The sequence below is a fragment of the Puma concolor genome, chromosome B3, assembly GCF_028749965.1.
Source record: "Puma concolor isolate L17-30 chromosome B3, mPumCon1.1.hap2, whole genome shotgun sequence".
In the NCBI taxonomy this organism is placed as follows: domain Eukaryota; kingdom Metazoa; phylum Chordata; class Mammalia; order Carnivora; family Felidae; genus Puma; species Puma concolor.
This window is the reverse complement of record NC_141672.1, coordinates 28,806,562-28,827,787: the sequence shown is the minus strand read 5'-3', so window position 1 is coordinate 28,827,787 and position 21,226 is coordinate 28,806,562. Positions and strand designations below refer to the sequence as shown.

The window sequence follows — 21,226 nt, the reverse complement described above, 5'->3', positions numbered from 1 at the left end:
CCAAAACCCAGCACTCCCCCGAGACACACGTTGGCTGCTTCCTTGCACCTGCTCGGCTCCTTCTGTTTCCAGCTGCCCTCACCCCAGCTACCTAGTTTCTGGTTCTGGGTCATCGGTCTCCTCTTTGCCGTTCTGTCAGGCAGCGGGTGCTGCCTTTGCCCCCAGGCAGGGAGCCCGGGTCTCCCCTGTGGTGGCTCTTGGTGCAGTGATCTACTTGGGCAGAGAGCACTCCTTGGGAGCTGAGACCCTGCACCCACCAGAGGAGGCCCAGGCAAGGCCTGGGAGTGAAGGGGGAAGCACTCCCATGGGAAGCCTGTGGGTGCAGTCTCAGCACCAGCAGGTTAAAGGTCACAGGTCAGGAAGTGCCAAAGGGGGCCCAGGTAGAGAGGTGGGGGCTGAACAATTCGAGGGTCCTGCCCTGAGGAGGCGAGTCCTATAACCAACCAAATGCACCCACACGTGCTCAGTGGCCTGGTTCTCACCGCTGAGGCTGGGCCTTCAGCAGGGGCTGGCTGGTACCTGCCCTTCCTCCCTCTCCTGCAGGCAGAAGCCCGGAGAGGCCCGGCACAGGCCCGCATCTCAGGCCAGGCTGGGGGAGTGCGGACCAGTGACCTCACCTCTCTGTGCTTCGTCAACAGAACGGCACAGAGCTGTGACGGGTACATGAGATGACTGGGTGGAGACCCAAGCCTGTCCCTCAGCACGTGTTCACCTATCCCCATTCTGGGCCAGTTGTGTTCGGGTGCTGGAGGTGTGGCAGCAAGAACACAGATAAAGCCCCCTGCCCTCCTGGACCTGGCCTTTTTACCGGGATAAGAAAAACAATAAGCCAAACAAATAAGTAAAACACAGAAGACATTAGTGCAGTGGAACAAAATCTCTGGGGTTGGGGTAGGGAGGGAGGGTTAGGGAGTGTGCAGGTTTAAATCAGGTGAACAGAGGACCCCACTGAGAAGAGAAGGGCTGAAGGGGGAGGAAGTGAGCCATGTGAGGATCTAGAAAGAGTGTTTGATGTGGTTTGAATTGTACCCCTCACCAAATGTGCTGAAGTCCTAACCCTCATCCTATAATTGTGACCTTATTTGGAGATGGGGTCTGTGCAGACATAATCAGTTAGGTTTAGATGAGATTATACTGGATTAGGGCGCACCCTAAATTCAATGACTGGTGTCCTTATAAGAAGGACACCACACACACACACACACACACACACACACACACACACACACAGAGATCAGGCCATGTGATAACAGAGGCAGAAATTAGTATGAGGCAGCTATAAGCCAAGGGACCCCAAGGATTGACGGGAGCCACCAGATGCTAGAAGAGAGGCATGGAACAGATTCTCTCTCAGAAGGAACAACCCTACTGACATCTTGACTTTGGATTTCTGCCCTCTTGAACTGGAAGAGAATAAATTTCTGTTTTTTTAAGCCAATGTTTGTAGTAATTTGTTATGGCCACTCTAGGAAATATTAACATGGTATCCCTAGGGGGTGAGGGGATAGCAAGTGCAAAGGCCCTGAGGTAGGTGCACCTCTGGCATATTTGAGGAAGCACCAGTTGGCCAATGCGACAGAAGCAGAGTGAACGAGAGTAATGGATGGTCAAACCTGACATCAGAGATGTCAGAAAGGTTTTGGGGGCCAAATCAGGTAGGGCTGCCCTGTGGCAAGCCCTTGAAAAGGGGAGTTGTTGCACTTCAGATGGAGGGTCCCAGCTGGAATGGGCTGCGGTGGGTGGGTTTGGTTGGCCCCCATGATCTTTGTCCCGTAGTGTTACACTTTTGAATACGTTACATTAAATGACAAAAGGAACGACACCCATATAACACTGTACGTTAACCACACTGGAATTAAAATTAAAAAAAAAAAAAAAACTAAATGGCAAAGAGAAATCATGGTAGCAGATGGAATTAAGGTTGCTAATCAGCTGACAAAACAGCTGGATTACCCAGGGGGGCCCAGTGTTTAAACGTGGAGGAAGGTAGCAGACAAATCAGTGAGAAAGAGTCAGCCAGAGAGGGAGGTAGAGGGGCGATTCAAAACTTGAAGAGTTCACGTGCCATTGCTGGTTTGTAAGATAGGAAGGTGGCCACAAGCCAAAGAGTGTAAATGGCTTCTATATGCTAAAAACGGCCCTCAAGTGGCAGACAGCAAGAAACAGAGACTTCAGTCCCACAACTGCAAGGAACTAAATTCTGCCAACAACCCGAATGAGCAAGGAAATGGATTTTCCCCTAGGGCCTCCAGGAACTGAGCCCGCTGACACCTTGACTTTAGCCTGGTGAGACCGGAGTCAGATGTTTGACTTATAGAGCTGTAGGATAACGCATCTGCATTGTGTTAAGCTGCTGGCTTGTGACAATCTGTTATGGCAGCCGTAAGAAACTAACACGGTGGATTAAGACGTGGGGTGTGTGGACAGGAGATCCAGGAGAGAGAGACAGAGAGACAGAGAGAGACCGGGTTAGTAAAAAGAAGGCGAACTCTGGCTGCCTTCTGGGGGAGCAGCCAACGGACAGCCACTACCATGGGGCCCACAGCTTCCCAGACCTCTCCCCCCCACCCCCGCTTAGCACTGTCCTCCAGGCCTGTTGTTGCCCAAGGAGTGAGCAAGACTGCTTAAAAATGTCCCCAGAGCCCAGCTTCTAGGTCCTTGGGTCAGGCTAAGGAGCAAACCCAATGGAGGTGCCTCCCATTCTGAGAAATGTGACACCTCGCTCAGCCCCCCTCTCCCATAGGGCTCCCCTCCTTACCATAAGGACGGTCCTGGTGGAAGAAACAAGCCAGCCAAACCCACTATGGGTGCTGCTGTGGGATCTGCTGGTCCCGGCTCCTCTGAGGCTGGCCTGGGCCTCTGGCTGCTCCCCAGAGCAGGTCTATGCACACATGCATGCACCCCACGTTTTGTCTGCTCTTTGCCACCCACGTCCCCACAGCAGAAAGAACCAGCCTGCTGATGGCTAACCTACACTGAGGACTAACTCTCAGGCACTCTACTAAGTGCTCTGCATACACGGTCTCATTTCGTCCTTTCTGCAATCCTATCAGGTGGGGACTATTGACTCAGATTACTTAGGATTCTTGCCTAATGTCACACAGCTGGTGAGTCGTAAATCCAGAATTGGACCCCCCGGGTTGTCTGAGCCCAAAGCCCAGGCCGGACCCTCACTATTCAAGGTGTGGTCCATGGACCAGCGGCATCAGCATCACCTGAGGCCACGTTAGCGATGCTTTCCCCAGACCTGCAGCATCAGCAGCTGCATGTTAACAACGTTCCCGTTGCAGCCTGAGAAGCGTGGATGTAAAGCGCTCTTCCATGGCTGGCTGGTCTGTCCCAGGTGGTTGTAACCACCCCTGCCCCACCTCTTCAGGCCTGTCCCCAGCTGCCTGGCTCCTGCTCCCCAGGTGGGGCAGGCCCTCTGACCAGCCTTGGGGAAGGTCTCGGACCCGGGTCTTGGAGGGAGTCTCTGGGCCCCTGCAGCCGGCCCAGGCCACAGCTGGACGACCTCCATCCACGTCTGCCTCTGCATAGGACGAGCTGCTGCTGCTGCTGCCCTAGACGCTCCTGGCCCCTCCCTTTCGACTTCCTTCGGGAACACACGTCTCTTGGCCTCTGTCTGGTGTTTTCCTGAAGGGGGTTTCCCGGACATCACCAATCCTTGCAGTGTCTCCCCTCCCCAGATATTTTGGGCCCCCCTCTCACTTCTAGAGTGCCCCCTGCTTCATGCCAGTCCCTCTATCTGGACACCAAGGGCCTGTGCAAGTTGCCATCAGGAAAGAGGCCAAAGGCTGCTTGGGGAACCTAGCCAAGCTCACAGGAAATGTCTGACACCACCAGGCAAGCGGGATTTGGCCTCTCAAAGCAAAACACAGCTGGGCCTACAGCGGGCCACTCGGACTTTCCCAGATTTCATGGCACTGAGGTCCCGGGGCAGAGACAGAGAGACTGGGCCGGCCTGGAGGCTGTAGCTCATTCATGACCACACAGTAGCCCCTGGCCAGGGAGGCTGTGAGGCTCGAAGAGGACGTCCCTGCCGTGGGCCATTGACCTCACTGTGGGCCCTCGCCCTCCATGGCCTCTCGCACACATGGATCCTTTGCTGGGGGACGGAAGGCTCGTGTAACCCAGCCTCCTCCTCTCCCCAGCACTGGGCCTCATCCGTCTATTCATTTCGCTCACATAAGTTGAGCACCTACAGTGAGCCAAGCACGTTATTGGGTACCAAGGACACATCCATAAGAGAGCAGGACACAGTCCCTACTCTCAGGGAGCTTCTGGTCCGGTGAGCAGATGAATGGACTGTCCCGAGGGAGAGTGGGAGGTGCTCCACCCGGAAGCACAGAGCCTCACCTCTTCCTGTACTCAGAGCAGCACAGGGGCTGGTGTGTTGGTTCCAGGTACAAGGCGAGGAGCCAATGCTGGGTGGACGCTTTCTAGGTGACTCTTCAGTTTGGACCCAGTGAAGCAAATGTGGACTGAGCATTTTCTGTAAGTGAGGACTGTGGGAGGAGCTTTGCGGGAGATCCAAAGAAGGAGAGACGGAGTCACTGCCCTCCAGGGCCCAGGCCACACAGTCTGATTGCAGACACAGGGCACAGATCCACAAGGGATGCGTTGGCAGGGGGTCAGAGAGCTGGGCAGAAGTGATCAGAGGGCCTTTTGGAGAAAGTGGGACTGGGCCTTGAATAGCAGGGGCGGGATGGGCTGGCAAGATGGGGCAGGGGATGTTGAACAGCTCTGACGCCAGGGTACAACGGACAGCATGGCAACTATCCCCCATCCCCGCTCGTGCATAACAACAGGGATTCCGTGCATTATAAAACGAACGAGCCCTGCAAGCCAAAAGAGAGCTTGCTGGTGAATTCCAGGCTGGAAGGACTCTACTCCCATCCTGCTCTGGGCTGACTCTGGAGCTTGTACCTCTGGTGTTCTTCCAGATGCCTTCACACCAGGCCCACCTACCTTGCATCAACAGTTGGGACCAACCATAACAAGGCTCAGGCCCTGTCCACCTGCTCACAGCCACTCCCAGGTCATTCCCTCTGCTTCCTATGTTGTTTACCTGGCCACTAGCTCTGCCCTTCTCTCTGCCCCCGCATCCCAAGGCCTTGGCCAAAGGGTCTGGCTCTTCTGGTTTTGATTTGGATCTCCCTAGACCTCAGCCTGAGTCTATCCTTGTGCTCTTTGTGCTTCTGGCCGCCCTGGGAAACTACCTGCCTGAGTGGTTGGGGCTCTGGACCCCTACCTTCCTGAGACCCTGATTGCCTCCCCCTTCTGAGTTGCTGGACGATCTCAAGCTCCTTTCCTTTCTCTCCTGAGCTTTTCTGCTGGGGCCCTGATCTTGAGGTCAGCCTCCTCTCCCTGGTTCTCCTGGCCTCCCAGAGGACCACTCCTTTTTCCCCTTAGTTCAGCAAGACAAGGTTGCAACATTTCAGAAAGAACATCTTAAGTAGGAAGCGAATGGAAAAACGAGCCTGAAAAACCAAAAGGAAAACACAGCCCCCTAGAAATGGACCAGTTTACAGAGTTCAGATTTCCTGTCCAGAGCTAGAAAAAGTCTAGCCAGGTTGGCTGGTAAGCAGGCCAGGGAATCCTGCCCATGAACATTCCCCTCACCCCACATGCTCCTTCTCTTCCCCTTCAAGGAGAGAGGTTACTGCTGAGCAGTGAATGAACTGAAGGGTTTCTTCAGGCAGAGGGGTCCTTCCTGCCATGGACCATAGGCAGAGCAGGAGGTGGAGGAGGAAAACATTTTTTTTTTTTTAATGTTTATTTATTTTTGAGAAAGAGAGACAGAGCGTGAGTGGGGGACGGGCAGAGAGAGAAGGAGACATGGAATCTGAAGAAGCAGGCTCCAGGCTCAGAGCTGTCAGCACAGAGCCCAACTCGGGGCTCCAACTTACAAACTGTGAGATCATGACCTGAGCCAAAGTTGGACGCTCAATCGACTGAGCCACCCAGATGCCCCAGAGGAAAACACTTATAAAGAGTTTACTATGTGGCAGCCACCGTTTTAAGCACTTTCTTCATATTAACTAACTTAATCCTTACAACCATTCCATCCTTGTGGTTATCATCATTTGTCCCCGCCTCACTGACGAGGAATCAGAGAGGTAAATAAATTGCCTAAGGCCACGCAGCCAGGAAGGGGTCACGGCCAGGATTCGAAACCAGAGGGCCCGGGTACATGCCCTCCTCAGCTTTCTCCCAGGACTGGAGGGTAGAGATTCCACTTCCCACCTCTCCTGGCCACCCCAGCCTGAAAAAGCCTGTGCCAACCCCGACACCCACTCTTCTTTTTTTTTTTTTTTTTTAATTAATTTTTTTTTTCAACGTTTATTTATTTTTGGGACAGAGAGAGACAGAGCATGAACGGGGGAGGGGCAGAGAGAGAGGGAGACACAGAATCGGAAGCAGGCTCCAGGCTCTGAGCCATCAGCCCAGAGCCCGACGCGGGGCTCGAACTCACGGACCGCGAGATCGTGACCTGGCTGAAGTCAGACGCTTAACCGACTGCGCCACCCAGGCGCCCCGCGACACCCACTCTTCTGCTCCCTGCACCTCCAGTCAGGGCAGGGAAAGGGGAAGAGAGCAGGGGGGAGGGAAGGAAGGATAACTCTGGTCTTCTCCACCGAGGTCTTCACCCAACGGTCCTAAGGAAGATATCCCGAGAGAGACAGAGAGAGAGAGAGAGAGAGAGACACTTGCCCCTGGACCCGAGGTCCCACTGAGGACTTACCTGGCCGGCGGCAGCTGCGAGGCCAGTGAGCGTGTTCTGGGTGTCGTGGTGCTTTCTCTGGCTGCACTGCTCCTGCGTGGGTTGGGTGACCCCTCGGCTGAGCGCCGGGGCGCTGGCCTCGAGTTCTGGGGGTCAAATTCCTCCTCAGGAATGACCTCCTCGCAGCGGGCTCCCCGGAAGCCGGAGCGGCACACGCAGAGCTGGGGCCGGCTACAGGATCCCCGGTTCTGGCAGGGCGGCTGGCACACAGCTGGGGAGACAGGGAGAGGGATGAGGGCAGGGGCCCGGGCGTCCTGACACTTTCCTGGCTGGTGCTGCTTGGGCTTCCCCACTCAAGCAGGGAGCCCGACTCTGGCCTCAGAAGGCTCCCTGGGCCCATTTGTCCCCGCCTCCCCCCTCCGGTCCCCAGGGTGAGGTTCCCCTGTCATCTCAGAACAGCCAAGCAGACACCGAATGGCCAAAGGCGTGAGGCACTTGACATTGTATGGTGCATTTGTGCTCACTTCTGGTTGTCTGTCTCTCCTCCCAGACTGAAAGTCCCAGAGGGCAGATGTTTTGTTTTCTTCCCTCCGGCCGCCCCAGAACTTGGAATAGAGACTGTCACAGAGTAGATTCTCAACAAACAAACAAACAAACAAACAATGAATGAACGAATGAGTTTCTTTCATGGGAAAGGGCTCAACACTGGCCTGAAAGTCAAGGGGCGGGGGGAGGTTGAGTTGTTGGGGTTTTTCTGTCTTCCGTGAGCTGCGTGATCTTGATCTCATTGAGCCCCAATTTCCTCATGAATCACCTGAAGGGCAGACTGAGGAGGCTGGGGGCATCCTAAGGGTCTCTCAAAGACATCTTCAGCATTGATAGTCTCTCTTCTTCCTCTTTGGAGAGCATCTGCTCTCAAGCTCCTCACCTTCCTTAGCAAGTGGTAGAACTCCTGCCCGAAAGCAGGAAGAATTCTGGCTCCTGGGCCCTGGATCCAGCCTGGGGGCAAAGTGGGGCTGGACCGGGGCCCCTTCCTCTGCACTGGTGCTGTGCAGCAGCCACTGGCCCCCCAGAGCCATGACTTTTCACTGCCCTTCATCACCTTGCCAAATCTGGAGTCCCCTCCAGTGACTAGCAGTCATGGGAGAGAGAGTCCCATGCAGAGGTACACATAGGGATGTGGGGCCCTGCATGGGGAACACGAACACAAAAGAACCCAGGAGAGCATGGTTAGGCTCATGTTGGATCCTCTAAACCCAAAGTCGCCTCTATCTGTCACTCATTCACTCAACAAATATTTGCTGAGCCCCTACTAGGCACCGGGGACAATGTCTGTCTACGTGGAGCCCACAGTCCAGTGGGGGGTACCAACAGGAAATAAGAAAATACCATAACATTGCTTCGGGCGGTATCTCAGGCTGTGAAGACAATTAAACAGGGCGATGCGGTGGCCCATGCGTGACTTTAGATGGGGAGATCAGGACAGGTCTCTCTGAAGAGCCGGCCACAACGGATACAAAGGAGGCGGATAGGCCAAGGTCTTCCAGGCAGACAGCCAGCCAGGCACATCCAAAGCTCTGGGGGCTGGCGGGAGCAGGGTACGTTCGAGAAAGTGCCAGAGGTCCAGGGAGGCTGGGGTCTGGTGATAGGGGAGAGCATGCAAGGTCAGGGAAATAGAGGCAGATCACGCAGACCCTCGTGGGCCTCAGTTATTCTAAGTGCGTTAAAATACCAGGCACCACAACACAGATCCTGAGCCTGGGATTTCCTGAGCTGTACTCTTCTTTCTGAGAACAGGCCTGGAGTCCACACCAGGGGCCAGTCTGAATAAATCTCTCCAAAATTCCACTTGGCCCATGCCACCTCCCTCTCGGAGACACTCACTGGCTCCCGGGCGCCTCCAGAGACCAGCACTGAACACCTTCCCCCGTCTGATCCCCCTCTAACAATCAATCCCTCTAAATTAATCCTCGGTGGCCAGACCGGCCTGTGGGTGTGGCTCTCTCTTCTTTCTGCCTCTGTGTGTACTGTGGCCCCTCCCTGGAACTCTTTCCAATTCCTCTCCACTTAACCTAAGTCCTACCGTTCCCTCAAGGCATCTTCCCCATCCCTGATGACCACCTCGAGCTAGTGCACCCTCCTGTGAGCAACTAGGACTGGCACTCACCGTGCACACCGCTCAGTGGGCATGCTGCCGTCAGCATGATGGGTGTTCATGTACGTGGCTCAATTCCCCATTGATTCCTGTGATTAGCTCCTGTGACTGTCCCTTACACCTCTTTGCATCCTTAGCCCTAGTATACGCGCACCAATGACAGATTATTTTTTATTAAGGCAGCTACTATCTATTGAGTGTTTACACTATGCCAGGCACAGTACTTCGCGTATACTATCTCATTTAACCCTAACAACAATCCTTTGCAGCAAGGGTGATTATGATTCTCATTTTACAAATAAGGCCTCAAGCTCAGAGAGGGTAAAAACTTGCCCGAGGCCACCCAGCTAGTCAGTGGTAGATCTAGGATTCGAATCCAGGTCTGTTTGACTGCAAAGCCCAGGCTCTTTCCTCCCCACTGCTTTCCAGTGGGGCTGGTACGGTCCTTCCTCCCTACCAGTTCTGAACCTCTACCTGGAGCTGCTGATGAAATGAAGGGATCTGGTGGCTTCAAGTCAGCCACCGAATGCACCTTTGCAGGTGGTGGAGACTTCAGGACCCTGTCCCTCTCCAGAGCCCACACAGTAAATCTTAGATGATGATGGACCATGTTTACCAGTTCATGCATTCATTCAGTGAACATTCATAGAGGGCTCACTAGGTGCGAGGCCTATGGCAGAAAGAACCAATCTCTCATGCATGAAGTGTATTGTCTCATATGGAAGCCAGGAGATAGGTCATGTGATAGATGTCAGCCAGATCCTCGAACCCAGGCTGAGGCAAGGAGAAGGGAAAGTCACGGAAGGCTTCCTGGAGGAGGTGGTGCTGCTCAGAGACACAAAGGATGTGTTGATCGGTCATCATGTCAGTCAAGGGCAATCTGCCTACTCAGGAGAGAGTGGGGAAATACAGGTCTTACTTCAGGATTCCCACCATGAGCTGAATCCTGTTGCCAGAGCACTTCCTGAGTGCCTCAGCATCACTTCCTGGCAGCCCCCTGGCCTCCAGATAAACAGACCATGTCAGAAGATTGACCCTGAGCGCTTCCCCAAACACACACTGCCACAGTGGCAAGATTTGGGCCTATCTCCTGGCTGCCACTCTGGGGACTTGGCCCCCAGCTGACCACCCACCAGGCCCCGTCACCACCACCCCAGAGACCAGCCAGGCAGCCAAACCAAGGTCAGTGAACACTGCAGAAGCAGGTTTGTCCAGGGCAGGTCTTGGCCCTGCTTTAGTTTTGAGAGGAAGTAAAAAGGGAAGGCCTGAGTGTTTTCCCATGAACACCGCAGGGCGCCTAGTCTCTCAGACCATCTCCCTGCCGGCTGTGACCAAAGCCTGGCCTGGGTGAGAGGAGTGTCACACAGCCTCTCCCAATCCCAGTCTCCCTTCCACCTCTGAGTGGGCAGTCCTTGCCTTAAGACAGCTTTTCAAAACGAGTCTGGCTTCTGTCCTTCTCCTCTTGGGCCCGAGGATGGCCCATCCTTGACTTTAATAATAAGATCTTTCACACTCTAGAAACCCCAGACCTGAAATCCTGCAGGCCTCCCTGTCTCACTTTTATTTTGATTCACTCACTTCTGGTTCTGCCTTATTTGCTACTCTATTCCATCAACAATTGGTGGGCACCCTCCCTTGGCCAGACTGGCTGCCGGGGGGCGGGGTGGGGGGGGCACAAAGACAACAAAGCTGGTTCCTGCGTGGAGGAAGCTCTGCCCAAGGGTGGGTTCCCACAACCACAGAAGCCCCTTGCCATGCAGGGCGTTAGGTCCTCACTGAGGACCGGGGTTGGCCAACCTCGGCTGGTACAATGAACAGCTTATTGAAAATGGGTGGTTGAGGGAAACCATAAAAACAGCACTTATGGATGGATGGATGGATGGAATACCATGGTAAATGAAAGTTCTAAAAGGCTTCCAAGCCAGCCAGGTTGGTTGGCAGAAAAAAACCTGCTGGGGAAGATAACCTCTCTGGATCAACCATTTAGGAAACTGCACAGAGGCCCAGATTTGCCAGGGGTCAGGGTTTTGGAGGTTTTGAGCCACCTCTCACTGACACCATCTACACCCTCTCTTGAGTTGTTTTACATGTTTCAGCAAGATGCAGGGAACTACCTGACCTCCTCACTAAAGGGGTCACGCTTCTGTTCTGAGCGGGGCATTGCATTATGGGACTGGAGCTGAAACTCCTCTCTTCTCTCTCCACTACCCCCAAAGTCACCCCCAAATGGTTCAAAGTGGTGGTTCCTAGTGCCCATCTGTCAAGGGCACATTCTTATGACCGTTTTTACTGGTCTGCCATAAAATAAAGAAAATAAAAAAGTTGCCCCGAGTTTTTTTGTAATGCTGTTTTCCCATTTAAAAAGTGTCTTTTATTTTGAGATAGTCTTTCCTACTTTTTTTTTTTTTTTGGTACTCTATTTATTTATTATTTATATATTTATTTAAAAAAATTTTTATTAATGTTTTCATTTTATTTCTTAGAGTGCAAGCGGGGGAGGGGCAGAGAGAGGGGGAGACACAGAATCCAAAGCAGGCTCCAGGCTCCGAGCTGTCAGCACAGAGCCTGACGTGGGGCTCGAACCCATGAACTGTGAAATCATGACCTGAGCCGAAGTCAGACGCTTAACCGACTGAGCCACACAGGAGCCCCTTTAATTTATTTATTTTTTAAATGTTTGTTTATTTTTTTTTAACTTTTTTTTTTAATGTTTTTATTTATTTCTGAGACAGAGAGAGACAGAGCATGAGCAGGGGAGGGGCAGAGAGAGAGAGGGAGACACAGAATCGGAAGCAGGCTCCAGGCTCTGAGCTGTCAGCACACAGCCCGATGTGGGGCTCGAACTCACATACCATGAGATCATGACCTGAGCTGAAGTCAGACGCTCAACCGACTGAGCCACCCAGGCACCCCAATGTTTGTTTATTTTTGAGAGAGCGCAAGCAGAGGAAGGGGCAGAGAGAGGGGCACAGAAGATTTGAAGCGGGCTCTGCACTGACAGGCTGACAGCAGAGAGCCCGATGTGGGGCTCGAACTCACCAACCGGGCAATCGTGACCTGAGCTGAAGTCAGGCGCTCAACCAACTGAGCCACCCCGGAGGTACCCCCTAGATGTTCTTTTTAAATTAAAAGTGATGGCAAATGGTAGTTTGTATTTCTAACATCCTCACGTGGCAAAATGAAAAGTTGGCCTACTGTACTTCGGTACCTATGAGGTTTTCGGATATTTTACTGGTGCATGAAATCCAGAAGTTTGGGACCCTTCGGCAAGAGTGGTCATGTGTCCTTTTGTTGAAAGGAGACTGAAGCAAAACGTTCCTGTCAAATGAACACAGGTTTCAAAGCTGAAGGATCAGAAAGGAAATCATCCCTGTCAGAACGGCCGATGGCAGGGCCTGCTGCATAAAGCAGGAAAGGAAATGCCAAGGGCCCTGGGGCAGGCAGCTCCATGCAGCGTTGTGAGAATTTTAGGAGAGAAAACTCCCAGCCATGGCCAGCCGGGAAGTCTTTATGTTTTGTTCTTGGAGCCTCCTCTCTCCCACTTTTCCACAGGAGCAGAGATCATGCTTTACACTTGAGAACTTAACCAGGATGGGGTACATGGCTTTCGTGAATATTCACTGATTATTGGTAAAAAGGTTGTCAATCATGATGCCACGAAGGGCACAGCCAGCACCGCCCGCCCCCGACCCAGAAGCCAGCTTCCTCAGACAACCAGCAAGCAAGGCTGTTTCAGCCTCCCCGGTGCTCACTCCCCAATGCCAGTCCTTAGCCATTCATAATTTGGGCTTCTCCTGAACCCTTGCTTTTCCACACTCTCCTGGCACTCTCTTCCTCACTGAGGATTGGACATGTGGAAAGTTTCAACTTGGGGAGTTCAGCTCTGTGCAGTTAGCAGGATGCCGAAAGAGAGGGGAATAAAAAGAAAACTCCTGAAATTGCTTTGAAAGTAAGAAATAGAAGGCATCGTTCCCTCCAACCCCCATCTTCTGGCTGTGCCCCTTCTCTCCTCACTCCGCTCCAGAACAGTCGAGCTGAGGTTTGCTCAGATTTTCCACACAAACCCCTGCCTCTGGGAGGAGACCAAACTCAGAATGGGCAGGCCCGGGGGGATTCTGGAAATAGCTCTCGCCGTGTGGCCTTACTCCTGCTCTGAGCCTCTGATCAGCTACTTGGTAGCAGAAAGAACATGAGGCTGGGAGTCAGAAGGGTTTGGTTTGACCCCGGCTCAGCCACATCCCTGGTGTGTGACCTTGGACTCGTCTCATCTCAGCGAGACGCCTCAACCGGTGCCTCGGTGATCTCTCCTATAAAAGGGGGCTGATAATTCCTGCCTCAAAGAGTCATGTGAGTCTCAAGAGAGATCGTGGGTGTGGAGGGGCACTGCACTCTCTACAGCTATGCGACGCAACAGTCTAATGCTGCAGCCACAAGCTGTATGAGGTTATTTAACATGAAATCGATTAAAATCAAATAAAATGTAAAATTCGGTTCCTCAGTCACAGAAGCCACAGTTCTGGTGCCTCTTGTCTGGGAGATGAGCCTTGGCCGCAGGTCAGACTCTGGGCCCAGCACCCCCTCACCTGAAGCTCAGTTGCTCCCCAGATTAAACCTCCATTTTCCCTAAAATCCGTGTCAGTGGGACACAAAGAACCTACCCACTAAATTACCGATCCCTCCCTCAGGACAGGGCCCTGTCCCCTTCTACATCCAGAGGCCTTTGCAGACAGGACAGTCTCCTCCCCACCCTCAGTGTTTATCTCAGCCCTGCCCTGGGCGCCCCAACTTAGGCCCTCACCCAGAGGTTTTGATTGGCCCTGGAATTCTCTTACAGGGGGTGGGGTGTCCACTATGGCTTGAGCAGTTTCTCCATAGCCTTGACCTTTGCTTTCCACAGAAAGGGACCTTGATTGTCAGAGATCTCTGAGGCAAGGAAATGCCCGTCGGGTCCCCAGACGACTTCAGAGTCCACCGAGGCCCTGTCCATACCCGAGCTCTGCCCGGCGGCTGTGTCTCCAGGCCCCAATCTGGGCCCTGAGACCCCAGGCTGTGGGAAAAGTCAGGTCCTCAAGGACTTGCCCGGCTCCCGCCGCAGCTGTTCTCGGGACGGCTGGAAACAGCACTGGGGCTCAGGGGCCAGCCAAGCACCCGGCTCCAAAATAGCAGTTGTGTTCACATAAAAGCCTCTAATGAGAGAAAGATGCCGTTCTTGGCCCCTCGTGTGCTCTCTGCAGACGCCGTCTGGCAGGCCAAGCGGGCCTCTACCGTTTGGCGGCCAGAGGGGAGGAAGGGGAGGTGTGAGTCAGACCTTGGCCCCCAGCCCCTCGGCATGGACCGCCCTGCTAATTGCATTAACAAATGCCACAACGCTGGGCCAGTCAGGGGCAGGAGGCCAAGGGCAGAGAGCAGGCCCAATTCCCACCGGCTCCAGCAGGCATGAGGAGGGAGACCACTGGGCAGGGCTCACGGCCCAGGGCTCAGGCCCGGGTTTGTCTCCAGCTCCTGCGCCAAAGCAGAAGAGTTACCCCACTACCCCTGCAGCCCCGGGGCCTTGTCTGAGAACAGGCAGGGTTTGGAGGTGTCAGTGCCAGAGGGGCCTCTGGAGAGGAGAGAAGGATGGGATGGGGCCCCAGGACAGCCTCCAACAGGGATGAGCCCAGGAACCAGCCTTTTCCAGGGGAGTAGATTCAGGGCATGGAAGAGAGTTCTGTGGTTGACATGAAGCCCACCACGCTGTTCTCCAAGAGCACCAGCTCCCTGCCCAGGACCCATGAAGATCAGGAGGCGGGGAATACACCACTCCTGCTTACAATTCAGCCAAGGTCACGGCAGAAGCACGGAGGGGAGAACAACCTTGCAGTCAGAGACCTGTGTTCAGATTCTGTGGGACTTTAGCTCACCTCTGTGAGCCTCCGTGTCATCTAGAAAATGGTCACGCATCCAACATTTACTATTTACCTAGGATGGTAAGCAGGACAGACATTGTCCTCTCCTTCATAGAGCTTCCAACTTAGAGAGTCACAAAACAAGTAAACACATAAATAGGAAAACCCAAATCAAGGTATGAGTCATGGAGGGGAAAAAGTCAAGGGGGCTAGGATCCAGAATAACAAGGCTGGTGTGAGCAAGCCCTGACGGAAAGGTTAGGGGAGCTCCTCTGAGGAGAGGCACTTGAAACAGAGATGGGAAAGATGACAAGGAGCTGGCTGCATAGAGAGAGAAGGAAAAGCAAACAGAGCAGCATGTGCAACAGCCTGGAGGATGTGTCTTCCAGGAACCCAGGCTGGATTCGGTGAGCCGGGGGAGTTCTGGGAGACGAGGCTGGGTACGCCGCGGCAGGAAGGAGTGAACAGAGATGTGTTATGATATGGTTTATGGAGAAAGACCCAGAGAGCGGGGAGAGCAGCCAGCAGGCTGCGGCAGTCACCCGGGAGCCCATACTGGCTCCTTAGACTGGAGAGGCAGCAGGGGCAGCAGGGAGAAGCAGACAGGCCCCGAGGGATCTAGGAAGTGAAACAAAGAGGGCTCAGTGAGGGGTGTCCCGGATGGCCCCCAGATATCTGACTCGAGCATTCAGGTCGATGTGGATGGCTTTAAACAGGGTGGGTAACACCTGGGCAGGAGAGCTGGCAGAGGGAGTGAAACGACGAGCTCCTTTTGGACCATTTGAGGGTGGGGATGTCTGGAGAATATCAAGAACAGATGTTGAGTAGGCATCACGGCGAAGGAGTCTGGAGGTCAGAAAAGAGGTCTGGCTGAAGACGTCTATATAAATCTGGGTGTTGTCAGCCCAGAGATAATGCTTCCATCCATGGGGATACGTGAGATCATTCTAGGAGCGGTACAGCGAGAAGGAAGTGGACCCAGGACTCAGTCCTGGGGAACCCAATGTTTAGTCACTGGGTAGAGGACAAGCCACAGCCGGGACAGAAGAGGGAGCACAGCAGAGAACACACGATGACCACTCACAGGGTCAAGGGGGTGAAATGTTTAGTGTGGTCCCTGGCTATAACAGAGCATGGCTGCTATTATTGTTGTGTGTTTGTTGACAGTTAAGAGTGCCTACTAGGGCTCAATAATGGGGGACGACTAATGTTTGGGTTGGCTCCCATGGGCTCCCTCTTTGCAGGGGAGATTTCAAAGATCTGTGGAAAGTCTTGGGGAATCCCAGCATTAAGATGGGCGCCTGGCTGGCTCAGTCAGTTGGGCGTCCAACTTCCACCTAGGTCATGATCCTACAGCTTGTGGGTTCGAGACCTGTGTCAGGCTCTGTGCTGACAGCCCAGAGCCTGGAGCCTGCTTCCGGTTCTGTGTCTCCCTCTCTCTCCATCCTACCCCCACTCGCCCTCTGTCTCTCTCTCTCTAAAATACATAAACATTAAAAAAATTTTTTTAATAAAAAAAAGAAAAAGAAAAAGAAAAGGAGACTCCAGCCAAGGAGATGAGAAGAGGCAGCTGGGGATGGCAGAAGGAAGCTACCAGGCCACCCATGTGATCCTTCACCTACTCGGTCCTTTACCACACGTGGACCAGGTAGACACTTCACTGATATCAACAGGACACAACACCTGGCTTCATGATCCCTGGGTAAGAACATCTCCTAAATACTTCTTTGAGCAAAGAGCCTTGGGGGCACATACCTGCCCACCAGGAAAACCTAAGGTACCCATATATGATCAGGGGGAGAGATGACGGTCTCTTGCTAGGATTGTACCTTCACGTTAGTTGGGTCTCCACTGAAGTTGTGCGATTATTCCCCTTGGCCACTTCTCACCTTGCTCTCCTCCACTCCCCGCCAACTACTGAGTCTCAGAGGATGGTTCTTCCAGAGACAAGCCACACAGAGGCTCAAAACTGGCTCCTGGAAGTTCCTAACCAGTCAGTGAAGATCCCACCCGTGCTGTGACTCTTTCCCCTAATGTTTGTTCGGCATTTACCATTATGAGGCCCTGGGCTAACTTCTTTACATGTGCCACTCCTCTTCATTCTTATAACTACTACGGGTGCCATTCTTATCCCTGTTTGGCACGTGGAAAAACTGAGGCTGAGAGCAGTCAGCACAACCCTGGGATGGGCCCTGTATTATTCAGTACATGCTGACTGAGCCTTTTTATATCATGTCCAATGAGCACCTGCCACTGTGCTGCACGCCGAGGGCCTTGAGACACAATCCCTTCTCCCGACATCAAGGCCAAACATGCACGGAGCACAGGGAACATGCCAGGCCTTGAGATAAACGTTTAACCTGAGTTATCTCATTTGTCTCTTACAACTCTGTAAGGCAGGGACTACTATTAGTCGCATTTTACAGGTGAGGAAACTGAGGCACAGAGAGCTTACGCATCTCACCCATGGTCACATAGCTCAGTGGCAGAGCTTGCATTTAAACCCAGGGAGTCAGCACAATCTCCTGGATGTGGATTAAAATGACAGCCAAACTTACCAAGTGCCAGGCTCTCTGCACAGACTTGTCATTTATCAGGACCAAGAGTCCTGTCCCTCCAGAGCCAGGCTACCTAGATTCACAGCCATGCCCTGCCGATTCCTAGGTGCATGGCTTAGGGGAACAGTTAGCCTCATTTGTAAATGGACAGAAAGATCAAATCGAACTTATAGGATTGTGAGGATTAAAAACGAACAACATAAAGTCCTTCGAAGGTAATAGCTACAGACTGTTATTATTGTTAATCCTCAAAAACAGCACTGTAGAGATGGTTGCACCCATTTTACGGATGAGGCTTTATGGTAGAAGAGGGCCAGTCACTTGCCTGAAGACGCAGGGCCAGGATTCAAATCCACGACTCCTTGGATTTGGCACCAGAATCCAAAGCACACGCTCTCAACCTTGAACCTTACTGCTTGGTGGTGGTGACGGTGGGGTAACCCACCTAGCCCCCTCAACAGCTACAGGGACTCCTCCTGCCCTCCCCAGAAGAGTCCCAGCCTCTGTGCATCTAGGCTGAGAAAATGAGAAATCAAAGAATTCTTCAAAGCTTCTTTCCCCGCATGAGCCTTCAGAAGCCCCCAAAGCTTGTGAGTGTGTTGGGGTGGTGATGGGGGTGAGCCAGTTTGGAAAGGCTGGACAGTCTTCCAAATGCCCCAACTATAAACAGGATCCAGTCAGCCCACACTCTACGGTGCTTCCCCTCAGGAAGGACTTCAGGCAGGCCCCCGTCAGCTGCCTCCACAAATACATAAACACATAAATCCTGGGGCAGAGCTGGCAAAGCCACAAACGGGAAGGCAGAGACCAAGAGCAGAAGAAGAGATTAGAGCCCAACTCTCGACCCTGCCAAGGTGGAGTGAGGAGCTGGGATTCGAACAATGGCCGCCTGCAGACGCAGTGGCTCCCTGAGGTCCAGACACTGGACCGGGAGGAAGGAAGGGGCCGGGCGGCTGGACTGGTATGTCACAGCCACCGAGGATTCTGCGAGAGGAGGTGAGAGGGGACCAGGGTGTGGCCCAGCAGGCAAGGACCATCCCTCCCTGTGCATGGGCAGTGGGTTGGACCCACAGATATCTGGGAGAGACCGGGGGACAGACTGAGTCTCCATAGGGTCCTGGGACTAGACTTCATTCTTGGAAGTAAGGGAAGTCCTCCTCGTCCGCCTCCCTCTCCTGCTGGCCAAGGAGGCACCCCACATGTGTGAAAGTGCTAGGGAAGAGTCCCGAGCATTCTCCAGCATTGGTACCCTTGGCTCCAGCCAGGAGGGCAGCTGTGGGGAAGGGAGAGGAAGATACTAACCAACAGGGGGAGGCAGGAGAGAGCCAGCTGACAGGGTGTGGTGCCAAGAGCCCCACATTCTACAGAGCCAACACCCCACCGCCCACGTGGTTCTCGTTAGGCTCTTTAGCAGCAAAACAGCAACAAGCAAACAGTACAAGGCCCAGCTAACCAGCACACAGACCTTTGGTGGGCAAGCCAACCTCCAGTTGGGAAAGGCCCCCTGGCGATTCCTCCAGGAGAGCTGCCAGCTGCGTGCCAGGGTCGAGGGGGGATGACCAGGGGAACAGCAGGGCGAGGGGACCCGGAGAGAAATATGGGGGCTGAGGACTCCCAGGGTGGACTGGGGATTTGTCCGCATGCCGGCGCATCCCCCGGCTGGGGACAACTTCACGCACGCGTGTTGGGTCTGACAATCTGCAGACTCCCCCAACTTTTGAGTTTCCAGAGTCAACACTCCAGCTGGGCAGAGACTGACGCTGGAAAATCATGAACAAGCTAGGAAACTGAGAACCTCCAGGGCTGGAGGGCCCGAGCGAGGCCCATGCCCAGACCCCTCAGGTAGCTGATGAGAAGCCCACCCCCTCTGAAAGCCACCCCGCTCCAGCTTCGACTCAACTCTCAACAACACTCTCTGCCGAGCTCCCTAGAACATATCAACCTTCCTATCCATCCCCAATCCCTAATCCCTCCCCAGTCCTCCAGAGGGCCCCAAGGCCCTGATATTCAAAGTGTGGTCCCTGAACCACCAGCAGCACCTGGGAGCTTGCTAGAAACTCAGACTCTCCAGCCCCTTCCCCAGACCTGCTGAGTCAGAATCTGTACTTCAGTAAGATCCCAGAGGAGTCATGGGAACATCCCAGATTTGAGTTAGGGCCCCCAAGGCAAATCTTCCTCTGACTGACTAAACTCTGTTCAGTGGTCTTCAGCCCTGGTGAGAATTGCCCTAGGGTTATTTTAAAAATATACCAGTGCCCAGGCCCTAGCTTCTAACTCCAAATCTTCTGCTGAGCATAAAGGCACCTGGTTACCCACATCCCTTGTCTCCTCTGCCCAGCGGTGTGGCTGATGTTGAGGCTCAGATCCTCCCCCAGTGAGCCTGTGACCTTACGCAAGCCACCCGAGGCATAATGACTTCATCTTATAGTTCTGAAGGAAAAGTGTCTTTCCCCCAACTCTGCCACCAGCCACAGAGGGCCTGTCCTCTGAGAGCTCCACTAATCCAGGTTCCCTGAAAAGGAAAGAAATCTTCAGGTGAAAGTTCTGCTTTGCTGTTTGTTTTTGAGCTTGGGGTTTTGGTCTATCTGGAGACCCTTAGAGAGACCCAAGCTTCTGCCTGAGCTTTGCTGTCAGGCTAAGGAGAGGGTCAGGGCCATGGAGTTTGAAGCAGAACCAGGAGCTTGGGGAGCCAGTAGGTCCATCCCCACAGAAATAGATGCATGCCCATTTTGTCCCCTGTCATCCCCATCTTGGGAGAGATGAGGGCATCCATCAGGGCTAGGAACATCACAGGTTTGGTCAAATACCCAGACCATTAGCTGTGAAACCCTCGCGCTGAAAAGGGCCTGGGGCTTGTCATTGGGCAGGAAGGGGTTCTGCTGAGAATGAATCTCTGTATCCAGGCTTAGGGCCTGGGAGAAGGTAGTGGCAGGAAGAGACAAGTGAGGCTCCCTGGGAGCTGATGAGTGCTCACGAGGAGCCCTGGGGTGTGAAGGAGAAAGATCCAAGGGGCTCTCTGGAGCCCCCATATGTTTTCACCTGTGAGGATTCCAAATTCCAGAAGGCCCGGCCTCAGCTAGTGTCGGGAGGGAACAACCCCCCATAGAGAAGAGTATGGGGTTCTAAAGTCAAAATGCCTGGATCCAGCCCCAGATCTAGTGCTTGGAGTCGTGTAACCTTGGCCATGTTTCCTAATCAACCCAAGACTCAGCCTCCTTGCCCGTAAGTGGGAATGGTCAGTAAATACCCACTTTACAGGATTATTGAGAGTCTTGATAATGTACGTGAAGGGCTTAGCACAGTGTTAGGCACACAGTGAATGCTCAGCTCTTAGCCAGTAGGAATAGCAGTAGTGAGCCCAGTTCACAGGTGTAGAAAGTGAGGCCCACAAAGATAAGGTAAGATAAGACATCTGGCAGCAGGGTCCAGTGATTAAGAAGAGGGACCCCCCCAGAGTCAGGTCACTTGAGCTCAAACCCTGCCATTTCCAGGCCACGTGACCTGGAACCTGCTTGTGACCTGCTTGTGCCTCAGTTTCCTTATTTGCCAAATGGAGAGTAGTACTCCCTGCCCCCCGGCCATATAAAGTGTAGCTTGCACAAAGCGAGTCCTGTGTAGGGATTGGCTCTTGTCGTTGTCACCGCCTGTACACCACGAAGCCCCTCCGAGAGGCTTAGGCATGGACCCCTGGCTCTTTCTGCCTGGCTCCCTGGTTTCCATGTAACTAAGATGACTCTTCTCTCTTTTCTCTCATCGGGGCCAGCCTGCCAGCTTCAGAGCAGTCTCAAAAGGCTCTCCAGACGTGGGATCAGAGCCTCATCTGACAGCCTCATCCTGGCAAACGCCTGACAGAGGCCAGGACCAGCAGGGCCAGGGGCCATGGCAGGGTGGAGTCCCATGGCAC

General features: G+C 53.5%; 1 protein-coding gene across 3 annotated transcripts in view; it reads right to left on the bottom strand.

Annotated features, from left to right (window-relative positions):
* The window catches only part of LTBP2 (latent transforming growth factor beta binding protein 2), a 105,631-nt gene that overhangs the window by 76,159 nt on the left and 8,246 nt on the right, over positions 1–21,226 (bottom strand). For all 3 annotated transcript variants that reach the window (XM_086709271.1, XM_086709269.1, XM_086709270.1), the window contains exon 3: positions 6,746–6,995. In XM_086709271.1, coding sequence (XP_086565397.1) covers positions 6,746–6,995 — 250 coding nt within the window. The remainder of the gene's footprint in view (positions 1–6,745; positions 6,996–21,226) is intronic.